Genomic DNA, 26,883 nt, shown 5'->3' on the forward strand with positions numbered 1-26,883 from the left:
GCACGGACCAGCGCGTACTCACCCGTGTCCCGCAGCTCCGGCTCTTTCATGTGGCGGCTGCCGGGCAGCCGGCGCATGCGCAGAGCGGAGTTGGCAGCAGGTGAGGACATGCCGCGGTTTGTTTGCCGCGCGAGCATACAAACCGTGGCCGTCTGCATAGCTTCCAGCGGCGGAAATTCCGTGGCAAATCCAGCCATGGAATCACAGGCTTCCCCTCGGACGCCTCGCGCTGCTTCTGTGGGAGGGCTCCCGGACGGCCGGAGGATGAGGGCTCAGTGACGGCTGCCGGCAGTGTGTTGCGTGCATGTCGGCGGCTGATTGCTCCGAGAAGCCCGCTGCCTCAGTCGTCCGTTGCTCCACTTCCCCCGTGAAGCCTGCTGTCATGCTGCTCTCCAGTGCGTCCGGCCGCCTGTCACAGTGTTTCCCCCCATTCCTATGGCCTCCGTCCTTCGGCCGCGCTGTCAACCCCGCAACATCCCCTCACCCAGAACAGCCCCGCCCATTACACAGGTGTACCGCCCCGCCCATTCCATCCTGCCTGCTTCCCTGCTCCTGCGGCCGCTTCTAATCCCCCTGCTGCAGTCCAACCCGCTCACCGGTGCCATGGCCCGAGTAATCGGGAATATGGTAAGAGGGGGCGGGGTCTCACCTGCCGGCCAAGTGCCGGGGAGCTCCTCGGCTGCAGCTTCCTAACTTGGGGGAAGTTTTCTTTAGAAGTTCAACTTGTTGGTGAGAAAGTTTCTCGGTAGTTTTGTTGCATCCAGAGCGGCCGTGACGAGCGGGGAGCCCCGTGATGTGATAGCCAGGGGGGAGATGGGGGGAGATGTGATAGCCCAGGGGGGAGATGTGATAGCCCAGGGGGGAGATGTGATAGCCCGGTACTGTGATAGCCAGGGGGGAGATGTGATAGCCCGGTACTGTGATAGCCAGGGGGGAGATGTGATAGCCGGTACTGTGATAGCCAGGGGGGAGATGTGATAGCCCGGTACTGTGATAGCCAGGGGTGGAGATGTGATAGCCCGGTACTGTGATAGCCAGGGGTGGAGATGTGATAGCCCGGTACTGTGATAGCCAGGGGTGGAGATGTGATAGCCCGGTACTGTGATAGCCCAGGGGGGGGAGATGTGATAGCCCTGTACTGTGATAGCCAGGGGGGAGATGTGATAGTCCGGTACTGTGATAGCCAGGGGCGGAGATGTGATAGTCCGGTACTGTGATAGCCAGGGGCGAAGATGTGATAGTCCGGTACTGTGATAGCCAGGGGGGAGATGTGATAGCGGGTACTGTGATAGCCAGGGGGAGATGCGATAGCCCGGTACTGTGATAGCCAGGGGGGAGATGCGATAGCCCCGTACTGTGATAGCCAGAGGGGAGATGCGATAGCCCCGTACTGTGATAGCCAGGGGGGAGATGCGATAGCCCCGTACTGTGATAGCCAGGGGGGAGATGCGATAGCCCCGTACTGTGATAGCCAGGGGGGAAATGCGATAGCCCCGTACTGTGATAGCCAGGGGGGAGATGCGATAGCCCCGTACTGTGATAGCCAGGGGGGAGATGCGATAGCCCCGTACTGTGATAGCCAGGGGGGAGATGCGATAGCCCCGTACTGTGATAGCCAGGGGGGAGATGCGATAGCCCCGTACTGTGATAGCCAGGGGGGAGATGCGATAGCCCCGTACTGTGATAGCCAGGGGGGAGATGCGATAGCCCCGTACTGTGATAGCCAGGGGGGAGATGCGATAGCCCCGTACTGTGATAGCCAGGGGGGAGATGCGATAGCCCCGTACTGTGATAGCCAGGGGGGAGATGCGATAGCCCCGTACTGTGATAGCCAGGGGGGAGATGCGATAGCCCCGTACTGTGATAGCCAGGGGGGAGATGCGATAGCCCCGTACTGTGATAGCCAGGGGGGAGATGCGATAGCCCCGTACTGTGATAGCCAGGGGGGAGATGCGATAGCCCCGTACTGTGATAGCCAGGGGGGAGATGCGATAGCCCCGTACTGTGATAGCCAGGGGGGAGATGCGATAGCCCCGTACTGTGATAGCCAGGGGGGAGATGCGATAGCCCCGTACTGTGATAGCCAGGGGGGAGATGCGATAGCCCCGTACTGTGATAGCCAGGGGGGAGATGCGATAGCCCCGTACTGTGATAGCCAGGGGGGAGATGCGATAGCCCCGTACTGTGATAGCCAGGGGGGAGATGCGATAGCCCCGTACTGTGATAGCCAGGGGGGAGATGCGATAGCCCCGTACTGTGATAGCCAGGGGGGAGATGCGATAGCCCCGTACTGTGATAGCCAGGGGGGAGATGCGATAGCCCCGTACTGTGGTAGCCAGGGGGGAGATGCGATAGCCCCGTACTGTGATAGCCAGGGGGGAGATGCGATAGCCCCGTACTGTGATAGCCAGGGGGGAGATGCGATAGCCCCGTACTGTGATAGCCAGGGGGGAGATGCGATAGCCCCGTACTGTGATAGCCAGGGGGGAGATGTGATAGCCAGGGGGGAGATGTGATAGCCCCGTACTGTGATAGCCAGGGGGGAGATGTGATAGCCCCGTACTGTGATAGCCAGGGGGGAGGTGTGATAGCCCCGTACTGTGATAGCCAGGGGGGAGATGTGATAGCCCCGTACTGTGATAGCCAGGGGGGAGATGTGATAGCCCCGTACTGTGATAGCCAGGGGGGAGATGTGATAGCCCCGTACTGTGATAGCCAGGGGGGAGATGTGATAGCCCCGTACTGTGATAGCCAGGGGGGAGATGTGATAGCCCCGTACTGTGATAGCCAGGGGGGAGATGTGATAGCCCCGTACTGTGATAGCCCCGTACTGTGATAGCTAGGGGGGAGATGTGATAGCCCAGGGGGGAGATGTGATAGCCCAGGGGGGAGATGTGATAGCCCAGGGGGGAGATGTGATAGCCCGGTACTGTGATAGCCAGGGGGGAGATGTGATAGCCCGGTACTGTGATAGCCAGGGGGGAGATGTGATAGCCCGGTACTGTGATAGCCAGGGGGGAGATGTGATAGCCGGTACTGTGATAGCCAGGGGGGAGATGTGATAGCCCGGTACTGTGATAGCCAGGGGTGGAGATGTGATAGCCAGGGGTGGAGATGTGATAGCCCGGTACTGTGATAGCCAGGGGTGGAGATGTGATAGCCCGGTACTGTGATAGCCAGGGGTGGAGATGTGATAGCCCGGTACTGTGATAGCCCAGGGGGGGGAGATGTGATAGCCCTGTACTGTGATAGCCAGGGGGGGGAGATGTGATAGCCCTGTACTGTGATAGCCAGGGGGGAGATGTGATAGTCCGGTACTGTGATAGCCAGGGGCGGAGATGTGATAGTCCGGTACTGTGATAGCCAGGGGCGAAGATGTGATAGTCCGGTACTGTGATAGCCAGGGGGGAGATGTGATAGCGGGTACTGTGATAGCCAGGGGGAGATGCGATAGCCCGGTACTGTGATAGCCAGGGGGGAGATGCGATAGCCCGGTACTGTGATAGCCAGGGGGGAGATGCGATAGCCCCGTACTGTGATAGCCAGAGGGGAGATGCGATAGCCCCGTACTGTGATAGCCAGAGGGGAGATGCGATAGCCCCGTACTGTGATAGCCAGGGGGGAGATGCGATAGCCCCGTACTGTGATAGCCAGGGGGGAGATGCGATAGCCCCGTACTGTGATAGCCAGGGGGGAGATGCGATAGCCCCGTACTGTGATAGCCAGGGGGGAGATGCGATAGCCCCGTACTGTGATAGCCAGGGGGGAGATGCGATAGCCCCGTACTGTGATAGCCAGGGGGGAGATGCGATAGCCCCGTACTGTGATAGCCAGGGGGGAGATGCGATAGCCCCGTACTGTGATAGCCAGGGGGGAGATGCGATAGCCCCGTACTGTGATAGCCAGGGGGGAGATGCGATAGCCCCGTACTGTGATAGCCAGGGGGGAGATGCGATAGCCCCGTACTGTGATAGCCAGGGGGGAGATGCGATAGCCCCGTACTGTGATAGCCAGGGGGGAGATGCGATAGCCCCGTACTGTGATAGCCAGGGGGGAGATGCGATAGCCCCGTACTGTGATAGCCAGGGGGGAGATGCGATAGCCCCGTACTGTGATAGCCAGGGGGGAGATGCGATAGCCCCGTACTGTGATAGCCAGGGGGGAGATGCGATAGCCCCGTACTGTGATAGCCAGGGGGGAGATGCGATAGCCCCGTACTGTGATAGCCAGGGGGGAGATGCGATAGCCCCGTACTGTGATAGCCAGGGGGGAGATGCGATAGCCCCGTACTGTGATAGCCAGGGGGGAGATGCGATAGCCCCGTACTGTGATAGCCAGGGGGGAGATGCGATAGCCCCGTACTGTGATAGCCAGGGGGGAGATGCGATAGCCCCGTACTGTGATAGCCAGGGGGGAGATGCGATAGCCCCCCGTACTGTGATAGCCAGGGGGGAGATGCGATAGCCCCGTACTGTGATAGCCAGGGGGGAGATGCGATAGCCCCGTACTGTGATAGCCAGGGGGGAGATGCGATAGCCCCGTACTGTGATAGCCAGGGGGGAGATGCGATAGCCCCGTACTGTGATAGCCAGGGGGGAGATGCGATAGCCCCCCGTACTGTGATAGCCAGGGGGGAGATGCGATAGCCCCGTACTGTGATAGCCAGGGGGGAGATGCGATAGCCCCGTACTGTGATAGCCAGGGGGGAGATGCGATAGCCCCGTACTGTGATAGCCAGGGGGGAGATGCGATAGCCCCGTACTGTGATAGCCAGGGGGGAGATGCGATAGCCCCGTACTGTGATAGCCAGGGGGGAGATGCGATAGCCCCGTACTGTGATAGCCAGGGGGGAGATGCGATAGCCCCGTACTGTGATAGCCAGGGGGGAGATGCGATAGCCCCGTACTGTGATAGCCAGGGGGGAGATGCGATAGCCCCGTACTGTGATAGCCAGGGGGGAGATGTGATAGCCAGGGGGGAGATGTGATAGCCCCGTACTGTGATAGCCAGGGGGGAGATGTGATAGCCCCGTACTGTGATAGCCAGGGGGGAGATGTGATAGCCCCGTACTGTGATAGCCAGGGGGGAGATGTGATAGCCCCGTACTGTGATAGCCAGGGGGGAGATGTGATAGCCCCGTACTGTGATAGCCAGGGGGGAGATGTGATAGCCCCGTACTGTGATAGCCAGGGGGGAGATGTGATAGCCCCGTACTGTGATAGCCCCGTACTGTGATAGCTAGGGGGGAGATGTGATAGCCCCGTACTGTGATAGCCCAGGGGGGAGATGTGATAGCCCAGGGGGAGATGTGATAGCCCAGGGGGGAGATGTGATAGCCCAGGGGGGAGATGTGATAGCCCAGGGGGGAGATGTGATAGCCCGGTACTGTGATAGCCAGGGGGGAGATGTGATAGCCCGGTACTGTGATAGCCAGGGGGGAGATGTGATAGCCGGTACTGTGATAGCCAGGGGGGAGATGTGATAGCCCGGTACTGTGATAGCCAGGGGTGGAGATGTGATAGCCAGGGGTGGAGATGTGATAGCCCGGTACTGTGATAGCCAGGGGTGGAGATGTGATAGCCCGGTACTGTGATAGCCAGGGGTGGAGATGTGATAGCCCGGTACTGTGATAGCCCAGGGGGGGAGATGTGATAGCCCTGTACTGTGATAGCCAGGGGGGAGATGTGATAGTCCGGTACTGTGATAGCCAGGGGCGGAGATGTGATAGTCCGGTACTGTGATAGCCAGGGGCGAAGATGTGATAGTCCGGTACTGTGATAGCCAGGGGGGAGATGTGATAGCGGGTACTGTGATAGCCAGGGGGAGATGCGATAGCCCGGTACTGTGATAGCCAGGGGGGAGATGCGATAGCCCGGTACTGTGATAGCCAGGGGGGAGATGCGATAGCCCCGTACTGTGATAGCCAGAGGGGAGATGCGATAGCCCCGTACTGTGATAGCCAGGGGGGAGATGCGATAGCCCCGTACTGTGATAGCCAGGGGGGAGATGCGATAGCCCCGTACTGTGATAGCCAGGGGGGAGATGCGATAGCCCCGTACTGTGATAGCCAGGGGGGAGATGCGATAGCCCCGTACTGTGATAGCCAGGGGGGAGATGCGATAGCCCCGTACTGTGATAGCCAGGGGGGAGATGCGATAGCCCCGTACTGTGATAGCCAGGGGGGAGATGCGATAGCCCCGTACTGTGATAGCCAGGGGGGAGATGCGATAGCCCCGTACTGTGATAGCCAGGGGGGAGATGCGATAGCCCCGTACTGTGATAGCCAGGGGGGAGATGCGATAGCCCCGTACTGTGATAGCCAGGGGGGAGATGCGATAGCCCCGTACTGTGATAGCCAGGGGGGAGATGCGATAGCCCCGTACTGTGATAGCCAGGGGGGAGATGCGATAGCCCCGTACTGTGATAGCCAGGGGGGAGATGCGATAGCCCCGTACTGTGATAGCCAGGGGGGAGATGCGATAGCCCCGTACTGTGATAGCCAGGGGGGAGATGCGATAGCCCCGTACTGTGATAGCCAGGGGGGAGATGCGATAGCCCCGTACTGTGATAGCCAGGGGGGAGATGCGATAGCCCCGTACTGTGATAGCCAGGGGGGAGATGCGATAGCCCCGTACTGTGATAGCCAGGGGGGAGATGCGATAGCCCCGTACTGTGATAGCCAGGGGGGAGATGCGATAGCCCCGTACTGTGATAGCCAGGGGGGAGATGCGATAGCCCCGTACTGTGATAGCCAGGGGGGAGATGCGATAGCCCCGTACTGTGATAGCCAGGGGGGAGATGCGATAGCCCCGTACTGTGATAGCCAGGGGGGAGATGCGATAGCCCCGTACTGTGATAGCCAGGGGGGAGATGCGATAGCCCCGTACTGTGATAGCCAGGGGGGAGATGCGATAGCCCCGTACTGTGATAGCCAGGGGGGAGATGCGATAGCCCCGTACTGTGATAGCCAGGGGGGAGATGCGATAGCCCCGTACTGTGATAGCCAGGGGGGAGATGCGATAGCCCCGTACTGTGATAGCCAGGGGGGAGATGCGATAGCCCCGTACTGTGATAGCCAGGGGGGAGATGCGATAGCCCCGTACTGTGATAGCCAGGGGGGAGATGCGATAGCCCCGTACTGTGATAGCCAGGGGGGAGATGCGATATCCCCGTACTGTGATAGCCAGGGGGGAGATGTGATAGCCCCGTACTGTGATAGCCAGGGGGGAGATGTGATAGCCAGGGGGGAGATGTGATAGCCCCGTACTGTGATAGCCAGGGGGGAGATGTGATAGCCCCGTACTGTGATAGCCAGGGGGGAGATGTGATAGCCCCGTACTGTGATAGCCAGGGGGGAGATGTGATAGCCCCGTACTGTGATAGCCAGGGGGGAGATGTGATAGCCCCGTACTGTGATAGCCAGGGGGGAGATGTGATAGCCCTGTACTGTGATAGCCAGGGGGGAGATGTGATAGCCCCGTACTGTGATAGCTAGGGGGGAGATGTGATAGCCCCGTACTGTGATAGCCAGGGGGGAGATGTGATAGCCCCGTACTGTGATAGCCAGGGGGGAGATGTGATAGCCCCGTACTGTGATAGCCAGGGGGAGATGTGATAGCCCCGTACTGTGATAGCCAGGGGGGAGATGTGATAGCCCCGTACTGTGATAGCCAGGGGGGAGATGTGATAGCCCCGTACTGTGATAGCCAGGGGGGAGATGTGATAGCCCCGTACTGTGATAGCCAGGGGGGAGATGTGATAGCCCCGTACTGTGATAGCCCCGTACTGTGATAGCCAGGGGGGAGATGTGATAGCCCCGTACTGTGATAGCCAGGGGGAGATGTGATAGCCCCGTACTGTGATAGCCAGGGGGGAGATGTGATAGCCCCGTACTGTGATAGCCAGGGGGGAGATGTGATAGCCCCGTACTGTGATAGCCAGGGGGGAGATGTGATAGCCCCGTACTGTGATAGCCCCGTACTGTGATAGCTAGGGGGGAGATGTGATAGCCCCGTACTGTGATAGCCAGGGGGGAGATGTGATAGCCCCGTACTGTGATAGCCAGGGGGGAGATGTGATAGCCCCGTACTGTGATAGCCAGGGGGGGAGATGTGATAGCCCCGTACTGTGATAGCCAGGGGTGGAGATTTGATAGCCCGGTACTGTGATAGCCAGGGGGGAGATGCGATAGCCCCGTACTGTGATAGCCAGGGGGGAGATGCGATAGCCCCGTACTGTGATAGCCAGGGGGGAGATGCGATAGCCCCGTACTGTGATAGCCAGGGGGGAGATGCGATAGCCCCGTACTGTGATAGCCAGGGGGGAGATGCGATAGCCCTGTACTGTGATAGCCAGGGGGGAGATGCGATAGCCCCGTACTGTGATAGCCAGGGGGGAGATGCGATAGCCCCGTACTGTGATAGCCAGGGGGGAGATGCGATAGCCCCGTACTGTGATAGCCAGGGGGGAGATGCGATAGCCCCGTACTGTGATAGCCAGGGGGGAGATGCGATAGCCCCGTACTGTGATAGCCAGGGGGGAGATGCGATAGCCCCGTACTGTGATAGCCAGGGGGGAGATGCGATAGCCCCGTACTGTGATAGCCAGGGGGGAGATGCGATAGCCCCGTACTGTGATAGCCAGGGGGGAGATGCGATAGCCCCGTACTGTGATAGCCAGGGGGGAGATGCGATAGCCCCGTACTGTGATAGCCAGGGGGGAGATGCGATAGCCCCGTACTGTGATAGCCAGGGGGGAGATGCGATAGCCCCGTACTGTGATAGCCAGGGGGGAGATGCGATAGCCCCGTACTGTGATAGCCAGGGGGGAGATGCGATAGCCCCGTACTGTGATAGCCAGGGGGGAGATGTGATAGCCCCGTACTGTGATAGCCAGGGGGGAGATGTGATAGCCCCGTACTGTGATAGCCAGGGGGGAGATGTGATAGCCCCGTACTGTGATAGCCAGGGGGGAGATGTGATAGCCCCGTACTGTGATAGCCAGGGGGGAGATGTGATAGCCCCGTACTGTGATAGCCAGGGGGGAGATGTGATAGCCCCGTACTGTGATAGCCAGGGGGGAGATGTGATAGCCCCGTACTGTGATAGCCAGGGGGGAGATGTGATAGCCCCGTACTGTGATAGCCAGGGGGGAGATGTGATAGCCCCGTACTGTGATAGCCAGGGGGGAGATGTGATAGCCCCGTACTGTGATAGCCAGGGGGGAGATGTGATAGCCCCGTACTGTGATAGCCAGGGGGGAGATGTGATAGCCCCGTACTGTGATAGCCAGGGGGGAGATGTGATAGCCCCGTACTGTGATAGCCAGGGGGGAGATGTTATAGCCCCGTACTGTGATAGCCAGGGGGGAGATGTGATAGCCCCGTACTGTGATAGCCAGGGGGGAGATGTGATAGCCCCGTACTGTGATAGCCAGGGGGGAGATGTGATAGCCCCGTACTGTGATAGCCAGGGGGGAGATGTGATAGCCCCGTACTGTGATAGCCAGGGGGGAGATGTGATAGCCCCGTACTGTGATAGCTAGGGGGGAGATGTGATAGCCCCGTACTGTGATAGCCAGGGGGGAGATGTGATAGCCCCGTACTGTGATAGCCAGGGGGGAGATGTGATAGCCCCGTACTGTGATAGCCAGGGGGAGATGTGATAGCCCCGTACTGTGATAGCCAGGGGGGAGATGTGATAGCCCCGTACTGTGATAGCCAGGGGGGAGATGTGATAGCCCCGTACTGTGATAGCCAGGGGGGAGATGTGATAGCCCCGTACTGTGATAGCCAGGGGGGAGATGTGATAGCCCCGTACTGTGATAGCCCCGTACTGTGATAGCCAGGGGGGAGATGTGATAGCCCCGTACTGTGATAGCCAGGGGGAGATGTGATAGCCCCGTACTGTGATAGCCAGGGGGGAGATGTGATAGCCCCGTACTGTGATAGCCAGGGGGGAGATGTGATAGCCCCGTACTGTGATAGCCAGGGGGGAGATGTGATAGCCCCGTACTGTGATAGCCAGGGGGGAGATGTGATAGCCCCGTACTGTGATAGCCCCGTACTGTGATAGCCAGGGGGGAGATGTGATAGCCCCGTACTGTGATAGCCAGGGGGGAGATGTGATAGCCCCGTACTGTGATAGCCAGGGGGGGAGATGTGATAGCCCCGTACTGTGATAGCCAGGGGGGGAGATGTGATAGCCCCGTACTGTGATAGCCAGGGGGGGAGATGTGATAGCCCCGTACTGTGATAGCCAGGGGTGGAGATTTGATAGCCCGGTACTGTGATAGCCAGGGGTGGAGATGTGATAGCCCGGTACTGTGATAGCCAGGGGTGGAGATGTGATAGCCCGCTACTGTGATAGCCAGGGGTGGAGATGTGATAGCCCGCTACTGTGATAGCCAGGGGTGGAGATGTGATAGCCCGTACTGTGATAGCCAGGGGTGGAGATGTGATAGCCCGCTACTGTGATAGCCAGGGGTGGAGATGTGATAGCCCGCTACTGTGATAGCCAGGGGTGGAGATGTGATAGCCCGCTACTGTGATAGCCAGGGGTGGAGATGTGATAGCCCGCTACTGTGATAGCCAGGGGTGGAGATGTGATAGCCCGCTACTGTGATAGCCAGGGGTGGAGATGTGATAGCCCGTACTGTGATAGCCAGGGGTGGAGATGTGATAGCCCGCTACTGTGATAGCCAGGGGTGGAGATGTGATAGCCCGCTACTGTGATAGCCAGGGGTGGAGATGTGATAGCCCCGTACTGTGATAGCCAGGGGGGAGATGTGATAGCCCCGTACTGTGATAGCCAGGGGGGAGATGTGATAGCCCCGTACTGTGATAGCCAGGGGGGAGATGTGATAGCCCCGTACTGTGATAGCCAGGGGGGAGATGTGATAGCCCCGTACTGTGATAGCCAGGGGGGAGATGTGATAGCCCCGTACTGTGATAGCCAGGGGGGAGATGTGATAGCCCCGTACTGTGATAGCCAGGGGGGAGATGTGATAGCCCCGTACTGTGATAGCCAGGGAGGAGATGTGATAGCCGGCTACTGTGATAGCCAGGGAGGAGATGTGATAGCCCGGTACTGTTTTAGCCAGGGAGGAGATGTGATAGCCCGGTACTGTGTACAGAGGATCAGGGCTCCAAGGTGTAACCCCTCCACCCCGAGCCGCACTACTCCATGAGACGGCATGCGCATGGATGACTCGGCAGTTCTTGGGGTGGGCAATACTTTATAATGTGCTCAGGCAGCGGATACGTCGTCGGCTCGTTAGGTCGTTTGCTATGTAAGTGACTAACGACTGGATGATCGGTGTTAAAAGTGATTAATTAGTGAAGCAGCCACTGAGGACTTTCATGCTGCATGAAATAAACTAATTGTTGTGTTTGCACGGAACTATTAGCATTCAAACTCAAACAAACTTATTTTTATTTTTTTCCCCGATGATGGTTCCGTGAAGCGTGTTTTAGGTATGTTTACACGTAGCAGAAATGTCACAGAGAAAAATCTGCAGCATTTTCACTGTATAAATATTTCTGTAAAAGAAAGTCAAAAGTCGAAGTCGTCTGCGCTTCCGCACTCCGTCTCATCTCATCTCCATAGTCTTCGCGCTCTTGGCTCCTCCTTCACTGGGCACCCAGTAGACTCTAGTGAGTGCAGCCCCGTTGGGCAGGTCATACATAAGTGGCGTCACACTAATTAGATGGTGACGGGTGAAGGAAGTACTGAGAGCGAAAGGCTTTAGAGTTGGGAGCGTGGTGTCTCCGGACGTGAGCTGCGGAAGCACCACTGACTGAGTCAAAATCCGCAACTTTTGACTGTTTAGTATGCAGAAATGCTGAGGAATTTGGTGCGGAAATTCCACAGCCTTTCCACTGTGTAGACATGCCCTTAGTCTCCTGGAGACCTCGGCCATGTGTTCTGCTCCACCTGGCCAGCCTACTGAGGTCACTAATGAAGTGTCACAGTCCACAGACTGACAAGGGTTTCCCTAAATTAAGGACAACCCCCTACCAGAGATACAAACAAGCCCCCCTGCCTTTTTTTTTGGAAATCTACGCATCTCTTTTAACCACTTATCTCAGGAGCATGACATACTCGGTGGCAAAGGGGTCTGAGGGTCTTGTGGCCATACTGAACCACTTCCATGGGGCACGGGGCTATTCTCATCGGAGACATTTATGGTATACCCTAAGTGCCACATCCAGGACTCCCACCTATTGGAAGAATGGCGTCACCTTCCCACAATCAGCACCCTGAAGAGGAGGAGACAATGTATGGGGCTCTCTCCATTGTAGATGATGGATGCTACACAGTGCTTCCTTAGGGGACCAAACATGGCTACACAGGAAACCCTTAGTAGTTGTCCTAATATATAGGGGACCCAGACAGGGCTACACAGTGCACCCTTAGTACTTGTCCTAATATATAGGGGACCCAGACATGACTACACAGTGCACCCTTAGTACTTGTCCTAATATATAGGGGACCCAGACATGACTACACAGTGCACCCTTAGTACTTGTCCTAATATATCGGGGACCCAGACATGACTACACAGGGCACCCTTAGTACTTGTCCTAATATATAGGGGACCCAGACAGGGCGACATAGGGCACCCTTAGTACTTGACCATTCCTGTTTCTCTGCTATATCCCCCTTCTCTTCACCCTGACACGGAATCTACCTGTGAGCAGCCATACATAGATAATCAGTGCTGCACAGAATGGCATCGTGGGCCACATGTGTCCACCAGGATGCATATTGTGCACCCCTGCTGTAGAACATGCACTGATCACTGTTATTTCTGAGTAAACTGTTCAGTAAAGTTAAGTAACTTTATAACAAAGAGTCTGACTCGGGTAAGGAGTGGAAGGGTAAGGAGTTCATTCCAAGGAATACTGTGGCTTTTGTTCTATTAAGCCACACACCCGGCACTTTCCTCTTCTAATTAAAAAGTCAGAAAATTTTCCCTTTAACCCCTTCCCGCCCCATGACATAAGGATACGTCATGGCAGGGTGGTACTTCCCGCAAAATGATGTACCCTTACGTCATAGAGATAGCACAAGATCATAGCAGATCTCGCGCTATCCCGCAGCGGGAGCCGGCTGTCAGTGATAGCCGGCCTCCTGCTGCAGTTGCGGGGGTGCATTGGAGATGCGCCCCCCCACTGTTAACCCCTTCCCTGCTGCGATCAAAGTAGATCACGGCATGGGAAGTGTTCATAGAGGGAGCGCGCTCTCTATGTGAAGTTGCCGGGCTCTCGCGATATAATCGCAGAGACCCCGTACTGTCACCATGGCAACAGGATGCCAGACACTGGCGTCCTGTGCTGCCAGAGCCTATGATCGCTGTATAAGCTATAAGGCATGGCAGGGCAGTAGCCCTGCCATGCCTTATCACAGCGATCATAAGTGCTGTGCTGCAAGTCCCTCAGAGGGACTCAAATTGTGTAAAAAAAAAAAAAGAAAATAATGTAAAAAAAAAACAAGTAAAAAAAAAACCTTTTTTGTGCTTTTTATAATATTAGCATAAAAAAAGGTAAAAAAAAATAAAAATAGCACATATTTGGTATTGACACGTCCGTAACGACGTGTACAAAAAGTTAAACATGCTTTTTATTTTGTACGGCAAAAAGCGTAAAAATAAACGCTAAAAAACGCAGGCGAAATGCTAATTTATAGCATTTTGCCTCCCAAAAAATGCAATAAAAGTGATCAAAAAAAACGTATATTCCCCAAAATGGTACCAATAAAAACTACAGCTGGTCTCGCAAAAAATAAGCCCTTATAGAGCTCCGTACATAGAAATATTAAAAAGTTACAGGACTTTGAATGCAGCTATAGAGAAAAAAAAAAGATTTCCAAAAAAAGGGTTTTTATTGCAAAAAAGTGGAAAAACCTAAAAAAAAAAAAAAGAATTTTGGTATCGTTGTAATCATAGCGACCCGCAGAAAAAATGTATCATAGGTGTCATTTATGCTGCATGATTAACGCTGTAAAAAAAAAAAAAAAAAATCTATGGTAGAATTGATGCGTTTTCTCTCCCTGTTATCATTTAAAAAAATAATAAAAGTTTTACAATCTAGTCTGTGTACCCACAAATGGCACCATCAAAAACTACAGTTCGCCACGCAAAAAACAAGCCCTTATACGGCCGCGTCGACGGAAAAATAAAAAAGTTATGGCTTTTGAAAAATGGAGATGAAAATCCACCCAAAATCGTTGTGTCCTTAAGCCCAAAATAGGTCATGTCATTAAGGGGTTAAAGAAGTTAACCTATGAAATATATTCATCACGTAACCCACGGGATCAGTGATGATTGCTGGGATCCCCACCGATCACTAGAATGCGGGTCCCATGTCCCCCTGTTCCACAGAAGTTTGAATAGGTCGGTGGTCACACATGCGCCCTCCAGGCTTTGGCTGCTGGGAGTTTCCTAGCCCAAATAGATAATAATATAATTTTTGTAAACCCTTCAATTTTTTTATATGCACGTCTGCACAAAAACTGCTTCTGCCCCCTCCTAAACCTCCGTATATAAACAGACAAGTTTTATGGTCAGTGAAGCTGTGCGTAACTGGGTTTACTTGACATTATTCTGTTTGCTCTGTGGGGGGTCTGGAACGCAGACCCAAATGCGAATGTTGCCTGTATCCAAATTAAGAAGAAATATTATATAGAGTACTCATAGAGAACCATAATAACCACTACACAGACCATCTAGTGATCAGAATGAATTCTGTTTATTGTTGTACATTGCTAGTTTATATGCAAGTTGGAAAGAAGGCGTTTCCAATACCTAGTTTCATTCTACTTTTGCTGACCAAACCCTCATTCCAACAGATTACAATAGGGCTGTAAATCAAAAGCCTTTTAAACAAAAGGTATCAACAAAGCTGTTTGAACTATACATAAAACAATTACATGTGATAATAAAGGTTGTCTCCTGGCTGGCTGAGTACCTACTTAATCAGAAGATCCATCAACAATTTGCACATCAAAAGAGGGCACATTGTTTCTAGTTTTCACATAGACAAAACTGGTTCGGCCACCTACTCGGGAGTCAGCACAGAGTTGGTATTCAGTAAGATAACTGAATAAAATCTAATTAATCATACATTTAGTATTTTAAAATCAATATTCAAATAAACGCTTGAATATACCTTTTTACATATGATTCTATATCCAAATTCTACTAGCAACTTCCGGAATGTTTTACATATAATACATAACATTATATAACCAAATAACTAATGTCACATTTATTACACTGTTTCCTTATCTTTCTTATGTTAGGTTATTGATTAATATTGATTGACCCCTATCATTCCCTCATTTGGACATCAGAGCCACCATTATCTCCTGGTTCTGTCACCCATAGGTGCCGGGTTCCCAGGTAGGAATGGTGCACTCTATGTCCATCAAGATATTTAAACAAATGACATAATATCAGATATTGCAAGTCAATCAAGTTTACAATACAGTAATCTTAGATTTATCAACATCAATATCATCATAGTCATATTAGACATTTAAATGGGTGTAGAAAATCGGCATTCATTACATTTAGCTACACATGAAATTATCACCTTTATTGCAATATATATACATAAGATTATCATTATTGCTTGTAATATATTTTGTAAGACTCCCATGAACCAACCTCCTAGCCCCGAGAACCAATTGGCAGGGTTAAGAAAGCTAAACCACCCCTGCTGTAGGGCCTGTGGATGGTACAGGCCTAATCTTGGCATAGAGCCAAACAACACTTCATACGGAGAAAGACCTGTTTTTCGATTGGGGGTGGTGCGTACAGAATAAAGAGCCATCGGGAGGCACTCGGGCCATGATTTTCCAGTCTCAGCCATGGCTTTCTGAATTTTGAGTTTTAAGGTACCATTAAGTCTCTCAACCTTTCCTGAACTCTGCGGATGATAGGGAGTATGGAAGGCTTGTTCCACTCCTAATGCTGACATAACTTCTTGCATTATTTCACCAGTAAAATGTGTACCTCTATCACTTTCAATGGTCTCCGGAACCCCAAACCTACATACCAACTCTGACACTAGTTTTTGGGCAGTGGCTCGTGCCGTGGCCCTACCCACCGAATATGCCTCAGGCCACCCAGAAAAGAGGTCCACGCACACGAGCACGTACTCATACCTTCCTGATTTGGGCAGCTGAATATAGTCGATCTGTAGTCTCTGGAAGGGGTACAATGGTCGGGGTGAGCATTTCCGAGGGGTCTTCACCACCTGGCCAGGATTGTGTAACGCACACACTTCACATGCCTTGACATATGCTTTTGCCATCCTGTCAAACCCTGGGGCATACCAAGCCTTGTCTACCATTGAAACCATAGCATTGCGCGAGGCATGTACCTTTCCATGGGCCAGTGACGCCAGAGTGGGGTAGGCAGAGGCCGGTAGACATGCTCTATTTCCCATCATCCAGACGCTCCCTACTTTCTTTCCTCCTGCTAGGGCCCATCTCTCCTCCTCCATCCTGGTAGGTTTAAGTACCATTTTGGTCGGAGAAGTGGTCCCCGTCGGTGTGTCCGCACCCTCCTCAGAGGTTCCCACCTCCGTATCGGGGCGAGGGGCCGACCGAGTCTTTACCTTGTTGCACACATGATCCTTTCTGTCCAGTAGGGCTGCAGCCTTAGCTGCTCTATCGGCCTTCTCGTTGCCCTTACTTTCCATGGACTGACCCTGGGTGTGTGCTTTAACCTTCACTATGGCCACCTGTTCTGGCAACATGATAGCCTTCATCAATGCACTTACAGCTTTACCATTCTTTATCGGTTTGCCTTGAGCTGTAAGGAAGCTCCGTGCGCGCCAAATAGGCCCATAGTCGTGTGCCACACCAAACGCATACCTGGAATCTGTGTAGATGTTGGCTGTTACACCTTCAGCTAGTTTACAGGCCTTAGTCAAAGCGCACAACTCGGCCTCCTGTGCTGACATATGTGGAGGCAGTGATTTACTTATCAGTACCTCGTGTAGAGTGACCACAGCATAACCTGTGACAAAACTGCCCTTCTCATTCAGGTATCTAGATCCATCCACAAACATTTCAAGGTGGGGGTTTAGGAGAGGTTTATCAGTGACATGTGCGAACCCAGCTGTCTCCTGCTCCATGAGCGCTGCACAATCATGCTGGTGTTCTGCGTCAAAGACCTCCTCCTCATCATCAGTCAGAGAATTTGCAAAAAGCTGGTCCCCTGTACTTACTCCCCCATTTGAATCAGTGTCACCTAATGGTAATAAGGTGGCCGGATTCAAAGTGGTGCAACGTTGAAATGAGACATTGGATGAAGAGTGTACTGCAAGTTCCATTTTGACCTGTCTAGCGAGGGACAGATGTCTACGGCTTACCTGTGTCAGAATTCCATGTACATCATGAGGGGTGAGGACCACGAGGGGGTAGTCTAAGACCATCTCAGAGGCTTTCTCAAGTAGTGCTTGTACTGCCAGAACTGCTCTTACACAGGAGGGTGAACCCCTGGCTACTGCGTCAAGATGTGCACTGTAGTATGCTACAGGGCGCTTTTTGTCACCATGCTCTTGTGTGAGGACGGCAGTAGCATGTCCCGCCATCTCAGTCACGAACATCTGGAAGGGTTTATCATAGTCTGGCAGGCCCAATGCCGGAGCACTGGTAATCTGTATTTTCAGCTGATGGAAAGCTGATTCGGCTTCCGGAGTCAAAGCAAATGGCTTAGAACCCAGGCAGTCGTACAGAGGCTGCATGGTCATGGAGGCAGAGCGAATCCATGGCCGACAATATGAAACTAACCCCAGAAATGTCCGCAACTGAGCATGGGAGGCGGGGAGTGGCATGTCCTCCACCACCTTGGTACGTTCTGGCGTGAGGTGTTTTGTACCAGGACCTAGGCAGTGACCAAGAAACACAACATGAGATTTACAAAACTGTAATTTGTCTTTACTGGCTTTACACCCACTATTTGCAAGAAAACAAAGGAGGCTCAGGGAAGCCTCTATGCATATAGATCTATCTGGTGCACAGAGCAGTAGGTCATCAACATACTGTAGGAGGGCCACTCCGGGCGGGGCGGGGCGGCCCAAGCATCAAGCACTAACATCATACATCTAGTAAACTGATTGGGGCTATTTTGCGCCCCTTGAGGCAGGACAGTCCAACAATACTGTTTCCCTCGGAACGTGAATGCAAACAGATACTGGCAGTCAGGGTGCAATGGAACTGAAAAGAAGGCATTAGCAAGGTCCACCACTGTATACCAGCGAGTCCCGGAAGGTATAGTTGATAATAAAGTATGTGGGTTGGGGACCAATGGTGTTTCAAAAACAGTTACTTTGTTAATTTCCCTTAAATCGTGAACCATACGATAGGTGTCTGGTTCGCCCTTCTTCCCTTTCTTTTTTACTGGGAAGAGTGGCGTGTTAGCGGAGGAGACACAAGGTTTTAAAGCATTCAAGACACATAATTCTGTAACAGTGGAGGCTATTGCCTCTTCCTGTGCCATGGCAAGGGGATACTGACGAATCATGGGGACTTTTTCCCCATCTTTGAGGTACACCATGACCGGGGGTACTTGGAGACGCCCCAAGTCTGTCTTCCCCCTTGCCCATAGAGTCTCTGGTACTGCTGAGAGAACATGTGCATCTCCTGGGGCCAACATATAGACAGTACAAGAAGGAGGCGGAGTGACCAAGTCTGCTGCCATGAGACAGAATACTTGGTGGTCGGCCGCGGAGGTGCTGACATGAGCCTCACCCGAAGGGTGGAGCTGTATGCAGCACCCCAGGGGTCCCATCACATCGGTTCCCATAATGCAATCCCCAGCGGGTGACACCAGGAAGCGAGTGAGGACTCGTGACCCCTGAAAACAGACTTCCACGGGCTCTGTCTCTCTCATTGGTGTGGGATCGCCAGAAATACCAAAGGCCACCTGGATAGTATCAGATAGGGGAAGGTTAAGATCGCAGATCGTTTTATGACTAATACAAGACTTGGTTGCGCCAGTATCTATTAAGAAAGGCACCTCCTCCCCCCTTATCTCTAGTGGCTGAAAAATTTGAGTCCCCCTATCTTCAGCGCTCACCAGGGCTATGGGGGCAAGATTGCCAGGACTTCATTGGTAATTAACATAATTGCCTCTGCCTTGCGGGATGGTGGGTGCAGCTTGTCCCCCACCCTGCTGACTGTCATTGGTTTGTTGCTGTTGTCTCAGTCTCCTAGGAGCTCTGCAATCCCAGGCCAGGTGTCCGGGTTTCCTGCAGTTATAACACTTGCGGATCCCCCCCGGTGGTCTGTTAGTCATCTGAATCTCCCCACCTTGGTTGCTACAGTACTTGACCGCCACACCGGGGCGCTTCTCGTCCATAGCAAACCCTACTGCCTTTCTATACAAGTCTCTAGATCTGACTTGACGCCAGTCAGGAGTACAGGCTTTGACTTTGTCAGCTATTGATGGCCCGATGCCCTGCATAAAGGCTTCAGTCATCATGGTCTCATACACTTCTGAAGGACAATTATGTAAATTCATATCGCGGGCCTTTGTCTCTAGTCGTCCGTAATAACAGTCAATCGTCTCATTCTTTTCTCTTCTACAAGTTGTCAATGCAGTCTGTCTTTCCCTATTCTGAGTTTCTGTCCATCTATAGAGTTTCCGTAGGAACTCCTTGCCGCTTTCCTCTGTATACAGGGAAGCAGGCGGGTTATTCAGTCGACAGGTTGCGGACACAGTACTATATAGTCCCTCGGGTAACTTAATACGTACTAACGTCTCTAGATCAGCCCATGCAGCGGTATAATTTTTCTGTATTATCTCTAGTTTGCGATAAAAAGCCGCTGGTTCAGTCTCTGGGTCAGGAAGTTGTTGGCATAGGGCCATTTGGTCAGTTACTGACCAGGGGCGCCAAGAGGTAACCGTCCGTTCGTCTTTGGTGACGGACCGCGCAGGTGCTGACGCAGGGGCTTCGTCCGTTGAGTCTGCACCTGCGCCCCCATCTGCTCCTGATATTGGTGGGGATGCTACAGGGTGCGTGCTTATGCTCTTACCTTCGGTAATACCAAAGGTGACAGGATAAATGCACTGACCGCGGGGCCGGGGAGTTCCACAGACAAAACATGCCTCTCTATGACAGGCATTTTGTTGACAGCACCTGAGGCAGTCCCAGGCCAATCCTTGCTTAGTAGTATTTCTATGTGGTGTTGTAGGAGCTGTTGCCGCGGGGTAAGTCGGCGGCTCCTCATTTACCGGGGGTAATGCAGGGTATAGACCGGTTGGCGTGGTCGGTGGTCCTGCCGAAGGGCGTGCTACGGGACAATAGACTAGTATGCCCTTCGGCCTGGGCTCAGAGTCCCAATGCTCCTCATTAGCCTTCTTGCTATAATTTAATATGGCTGTCATACCTTTCTCTAGACCTGCGTCTCGTATCTCCTTCCAATTTTTATCATGATACTGAGACCAAAATTCAAAATTAAATGTTCCCGCCTTTTTAAGGCCTATTCGCTTATATACTTTATAGGCTTGTCTGCATACGTCCCCCCCTTCCCTCTCCTTAATTATCTCTATAGGGGTCAGGTAAGTCTTAGATTGATCGGACCCCATTTTGACTATTGGACTTGTTCCTTGATTTACCACTATCACACAGACCTTCTATTTGTCACACAGGCTTCTATAGGTCACACAGGCTTCTATATGTCACACAGGCTTCTATAGGTCACACAGGCTTCTATATGTCACACAGGCTTCTATAGGTCACACAGGCTTCTATAGGTCACACAGGCTTCTATAGGTCACACAGGCTTCTATAGGTCACACAGGCTTCCATAGGTCACACAGGCTTCTATAGGTCACACAGTACACTAAGGACCCCTGGTCCTGGAACAGTTTTACGGACTCCTTAAGGGGGGTTTAGGGGAGACCAGACCTCTCTTCTAAGGGAACTTCTGGTGATATTATAACAGACTCAGTAAAAGCAAATTATGGCTAACATGACACAGACTATCAACGTACAGATTTCAACAATTACTACAGGCAACATGGCATGAAAATATCCCAGTAGTGAGTTCTTCCGTCTAATACAGTTTCATGAACAAACTACACAAAGAGGCGGAGAACCTGAAAATAACACATGCAGCGACTAACCTTTCTGTCAACATTGGACACAGATCAGAGGAGCCCAGAGCTAGAGTGGCAAGTCAAGGGCTTACCTTACACCGGTGTTTTGTAGATCTGGGGTCCCGTGATCCTGGTCCTGGGGTGTTGGCAGTTGGTGTCGTCAGATATTGGCTGCAGGTGAAGAGGAGTCCCCGCCCCACGTTGGGCGCCAAATAAACTGTGGGGGGTCTGGAACGCAGACCCAAATGCGAATGTTGCCTGTATCCAAATTAAGAAGAAATATTATATAGAGTACTCATAGAGAACCATAATAACCACTACACAGACCATCTAGTGATCAGAATGAATTCTGTTTATTGTTGTACATTGCTAGTTTATATGCAAGTTGGAAAGAAGGCGTTTCCAATACCTAGTTTCATTCTACTTTTGCTGACCAAACCCTCATTCCAACAGATTACAATAGGGCTGTAAATCAAAAGCCTTTTAAACAAAAGGTATCAACAAAGCTGTTTGAACTATACATAAAACAATTACATGTGATAATAAAGGTTGTCTCCTGGCTGGCTGAGTACCTACTTAATCAGAAGATCCATCAACAATTTGCACATCAAAAGAGGGCACATTGTTTCTAGTTTTCACATAGACAAAACTGGTTCGGCCACCTACTCGGGAGTCAGCACAGAGTTGGTATTCAGTAAGATAACTGAATAAAATCTAATTAATCATACATTTAGTATTTTAAAATCAATATTCAAATAAACGCTTGAATATACCTTTTTACATATGATTCTATATCCAAATTCTACTAGCAACTTCCGGAATGTTTTACATATAATACATAACATTATATAACCAAATAACTAATGTCACATTTATTACACTGTTTCCTTATCTTTCTTATGTTAGGTTATTGATTAATATTGATTGACCCCTATCAGCTCGGAACAGTAATAAGGCGCGCCCGCTGATGTATTACCCATGGGGCAGTAGGTCCCTCCACGTCACCCTATGATGAAGGTGAAGAGTGTGGCTCTCGTGTACAGATGATAGTTATGGGGAAGCTGTTGTCCATGGTAACACTTATATTAGCTTTTAGCATTTGGTGCAGGTTTTGGCGTGGACCCGCAGCGGACGTCATCCCTTCAGTTGAACTGAAGAAGCAGAAACCCAAAATGGTCCCAGGGGTGCGAGGCGGTCTGCAGAAATCTGCTTTATTATGTCTGTCACACATAACGTGGCTGCGTATACCTGGAGGTATAACCGCCGCTCACCTCTCTACTATGACTTTATTTGTGACTGATTTGTTAAGTTTTTAGCCACTCTTCTCTGCTAACCTATACCAGTTACTGCTGAGCTTGGCTCCTAAGAAGTCTACTTATTTCTACTAAAGAGTCCTAGTGTAATAATTATAATGTGAATGAGGCTTTTCTTATAGTGGTGGTCGCATGTCTGCTTTTCATAGCCAAGATGGGAAAACCGGTGGTCATTAAAATAGGAGCTACAGAACTGACAAAACCAGTACACGTTGGGTCAGCACGTCCCGCACATCGGGCATGCAGGTTGCCCCTGAGAATCTTGCACCCAACTTTAATGCTTGTATCCTTAGGTTAAAAATGCTGTCGTACTTTCTGTGAGCCGCTGCTGGACTTGTTGGACGCACTAGTTTCATTTGTGCGTTCACAGTTCATTTTGAGGAAGCGACGGCTTCTTGTAATATTGCGTGTGGATTTATTGCACCCATGTGTTGGGAAATCCAGATGATATTTCTATTTCCTCTTACAAGTGTTAAGTAGAGTTTATGAAGCTACATAGGTGTCTCTCCACACCCCGAGGCCTTGTCCATCACTCTGATGACGGATATTACATGATGGGTCTGGCAGCGAATGTGGATGAAGGCAAAATCCGCAATCCAACAGTCTTCACTGCAAGAAACCTGTTCTTTGCCCTGAGGACGTTCCCTCACTGGCATCGCTCTGATGAAATATTAACCAATTCTGTGCTCTATGAAAAGTACATTACCAATACAGAAATAACTCAAACAGAAGTCCACAAAATCTTCAGCATGTGATGTAACATGCTCTCCTCAGCTCCTGGTGACAAGGGTCATCCTCTCTGCAAGGAGTTCCGTTGGGGTGTATTTCCAAAGTGCAGAAGAATCCATACTAAACTTTCCCATTCCGTATGTTTTTGAATGCAGACACCTGATACTGGCCGTGTACAGACACCTTCTAGCAAGTTTGTCTCAAAGTGTGATTTAACAAGGAAAATTAGTTTTCTCCTTGCATATTTTTCTTGTCTGCTGCCCATAGTATGCTTTAAGCCCCTGTTAGAACCTGTGTGTGTCTTTAGACTTTCACATAAAGGTCTCATCCATATGGACTCCATTCTAGACTGTAGTGGTAGGTAGCGGCACCATATGGAGCGTTATGACTGCACTTTGTAATCAGTGAAAAGAACACCCATTTTTTCCCCGCTTTTAACATCTCTCCAAGTAATCTCTGCATTAGGGTACTTTCTTATGGGTGAGCACGATATAGTTCATTTTGCTGCCACTTTAAGACTTTTTGATAGCTTTATTTAAGAAACTCGTATCTTTTAGTAAATTAGGTGTTGCTCACTCCAGCACATTTATTTATTTAATTTGTTTATCCGGTTGCAGCTCTGAAGAAAGATCTTCCCCAACAATACTGCTGAGTTCCTGTTGTAATGCAAATAGCCAGTCAAGGCATGGCTGGAAATTAGTTTAACTGTTAACTGTCCGCCTGTACTGTTATGGGAAACTAGAACACTGCTGCTGTGTATCTGCCCTATTGGGTCATATGGCCATCGTATAATGAGGATCCTTGCTCAGAACCCTTTCTAAGAGCCGGATCACAAGGTCGCTAATATCACAATCTAATACAGCTGAACTGCCTGATCATTGCTGTGGCTCCTGTATGGAAGTAGTTGTTTGAGGTGAGACAGTTAGTACAATGGAGTTGTTCTGCGCTAGGATGTTACCCTAAAACTATAAAATTTCAATTAGAATTCAGGAATTATGGGAGGCAAGTGAACCGTGGCATGGTGGAGAGTATTGGTTTATCAATCGTATCTGACAACCCCCTCCCCACCACCATCACTCCCCTACCCCCCTCAACGGTTTGCCATGATAAAGTAAAGGTGGTTTCACATCTGCGCTTGGTGATTCTGCTTTCCTGCTCTGTCGAGGGAGCAGGGAAGGGGAATCCACTTGGCCAAACTGTTCAGTCTCTGGACCCCACTGATCATAATGGGGTCCACCCGCTTTCTGCCCAGCTGTCCGGCTTTTGAACAGAAGAAAAAGCAGTGCTGGATGTTCAACGCAGATGTTAAACCACCCTTATCCTGTGTACATTCCGACGGGCGAGCACAATATGTGGCTGAGAAACCCACCTCGATATCATGCTCATCAATGTGCGTTTTACCCACAGATGCTAGGCGGTTTTCAGGCAGATACGCCTCATGTCGCTTCTGTGAAATTTTGATCTTTATGAGCGATCGAGGATTACAAGTGTTTCCCACTGATTTCAATGGGAAACCCTGCATGGGAGTGCTATGCGATGTATTTAAGGGCCCGATGCGTCCCACAAAAAAAAAATTGGACATGCAGCAAATTTTATTTATTTTTTAAAGCATCGCTGTGCGGGAAAACCTCGCCCATGCGTGTGATTTCACTCAAAAAAATGGAGCTCACATTTGCATGAGTTTTGCGGTCGGTAGCCTAGCTTTACATTTTGTGAACAGCATAGATGTTTCCTACATACATTTGTAAAAGTTTAAAACTTTCGTTCTTATTTTATTTGGACTTATATATATATTGAACTGGTTGTGTAATAGACTTGTCTGATTATACTGCAGATCTGCACCCCGTCCCTCGCCTGCTTTTTACTCCGTACTTGTAAAATGTTGCAGTGTATTATACTCATGTCTTACACGGATTCTGCTTTCTGAACAAACCAACCCTACTTTTTATTTCAGGGTGATTTAAAGGCCTTCCTGGACATTCCTGCTAACAAACTTGTAGTCATTGACTTCTTAGCCTTATGGTGTGGGCCATGTAAAATGATTGCACCTTTCTTTAATGTAAGTAATGTCTAAGAGTTCTGTAGGGCTCTTTCACACGGGCGCTGTGTTTTTTTTTTTCTCTCTTCCCTCCTTACCGGCCGCTGCGCGGCCATGAATTGCATGGTGAGGCAGCAGTGACCAATTCACGGCTGCATGTCATGTTTATTTGCCCATTCAGACGGCCCAGGTGCGGTAGGTATGTGGTGCACTCAGAATACTGTTGGGTGGGAGGGGGACAGAGTCTAGCTCTGAAAAACTGCCACCCCCTCGACAGCTGTCGGCAAGGGGACCGGGCGAGGGCTAGTGTGCTAATCTCCCACCCCCTCACCTTGTTGGCAGCCGACAAGAGGGGGAGGGAGTTCAGCAGAGGCAAACTCCCTTTTTCGGCAGCTCTCATAGGAATCGGAACTATCTTTTCCGGCCAGGGTAAAATGGCTGGCCCGGAATGCATACTGCATGTTCTCTTTTCCGGTCAGCCATTTTTACACACTGGAAAATCGCCCATCTGAACAGATTTATTGGAATCCAATGCATCAGATGGTTGCGATCCTTCGGCCAAAGTCTTGTTGCAGTAAAATTGCCGCGATAAAACGCTCGTGTGAAGCCAGCCGAAGGCGGAGTTCTCATGGGACAGAAGTCTCACGAAATGTCTGCAGTCTGACCGCACGGAAACTTCATGACATTTCCGCAGCGGAAAGGTTGCTACAAAACCTGCGCCATTTTCGTGGGTTTGAAGGGGCTTTTCTGCCTGTATTCTGCTGCAGGAATCCCTCCCCATAGAGAGAAGAGAAGCCTGCAGCGGAAACTGATGATTGACATGTTGTGGATTTGAATTCCATGCCACATGTCAGTTTCCGCATGGCTTCTCCGCAGCGTGTGAACAAGACTTTTGCAAAACTCGTCCTCTTTGCTGCTTAGTCTCGGGTTTACAAAAGGACAGCGGAATTTCCGTGCGAAAAGTCCGCACAAAAATTCCATGGTAACTCCGCCCCTGTGAGCCCAGCCTAAGAACTTTATCACAAGAGTGTCAGGGTGAGGACAGATATGACGGGTGCTTCCCGCAGTGTGATGTTACAGAGGGGTACTTCATGACTATTTTCCAGCTATAGGATAATGCATAGGACTACTTTTATAGTCGCTTCTGGATTTCACGTACAGAAGCTTGATTAACCCCTTCATGACATGGCCTATTTTGGGCTTAAGGACCAACGATTTTTGGCAGATTTTCATCTCCATTTTTCAAAAGCCATAACTCTTTTACTTTTCCATCGACGCGGCCGTATAAGGGCTTGTTTTTTTGTGGCAAACTGTAGTTTTTGATGGTGCCATTTTTGGGCACATAGATTATATTGTAAAACTTATTTTTTTCTATGATAGCATGGAGAGAAAACGCATCAATTCTGCCATAGATTAATAGTTTTTTTTTTTACAGCGTTAATCATGCAGCATAAATGACACAATACATTTTTTCTGTGGGTCGGTACGGTTATAACGATTTTTTTAAATGTTTTTCCACTTTTCTGCGATAAAAACCCTTTTTTTTTTACAATTTTTTTTTCTAAATCGCTGCATTCAAAGTCCTATAACTTTTTTATTTTTCTATGTACGGAGCTCTGCGTGGGCTTATTTTTTGCGAGACGAGCTGTAGTTTGTATTGTTACCATTTTGGGGAACATACGGCTT

The 26,883-nt window shown here is 51.0% G+C and overlaps 1 protein-coding gene across 1 annotated transcript in view; it reads left to right on the forward strand.

Moving 5' to 3' along the window:
* The first annotated feature begins 521 nt into the window (after positions 1-521).
* Positions 522-26,883, forward strand: part of LOC136628461 (thioredoxin-like) — a 78,246-nt gene continuing 51,884 nt past the window's right edge. The window contains exons 1-2 of the mRNA XM_066604386.1: positions 522-627; positions 25,114-25,218. Of these exons, the coding sequence (XP_066460483.1) occupies positions 604-627; positions 25,114-25,218 (129 nt within the window). The 5' untranslated portion in view covers positions 522-603. The remainder of the gene's footprint in view (positions 628-25,113; positions 25,219-26,883) is intronic.

The sequence above is a fragment of the Eleutherodactylus coqui genome, chromosome 5 (genome assembly GCF_035609145.1).
Source record: "Eleutherodactylus coqui strain aEleCoq1 chromosome 5, aEleCoq1.hap1, whole genome shotgun sequence".
In the NCBI taxonomy this organism is placed as follows: domain Eukaryota; kingdom Metazoa; phylum Chordata; class Amphibia; order Anura; family Eleutherodactylidae; genus Eleutherodactylus; species Eleutherodactylus coqui.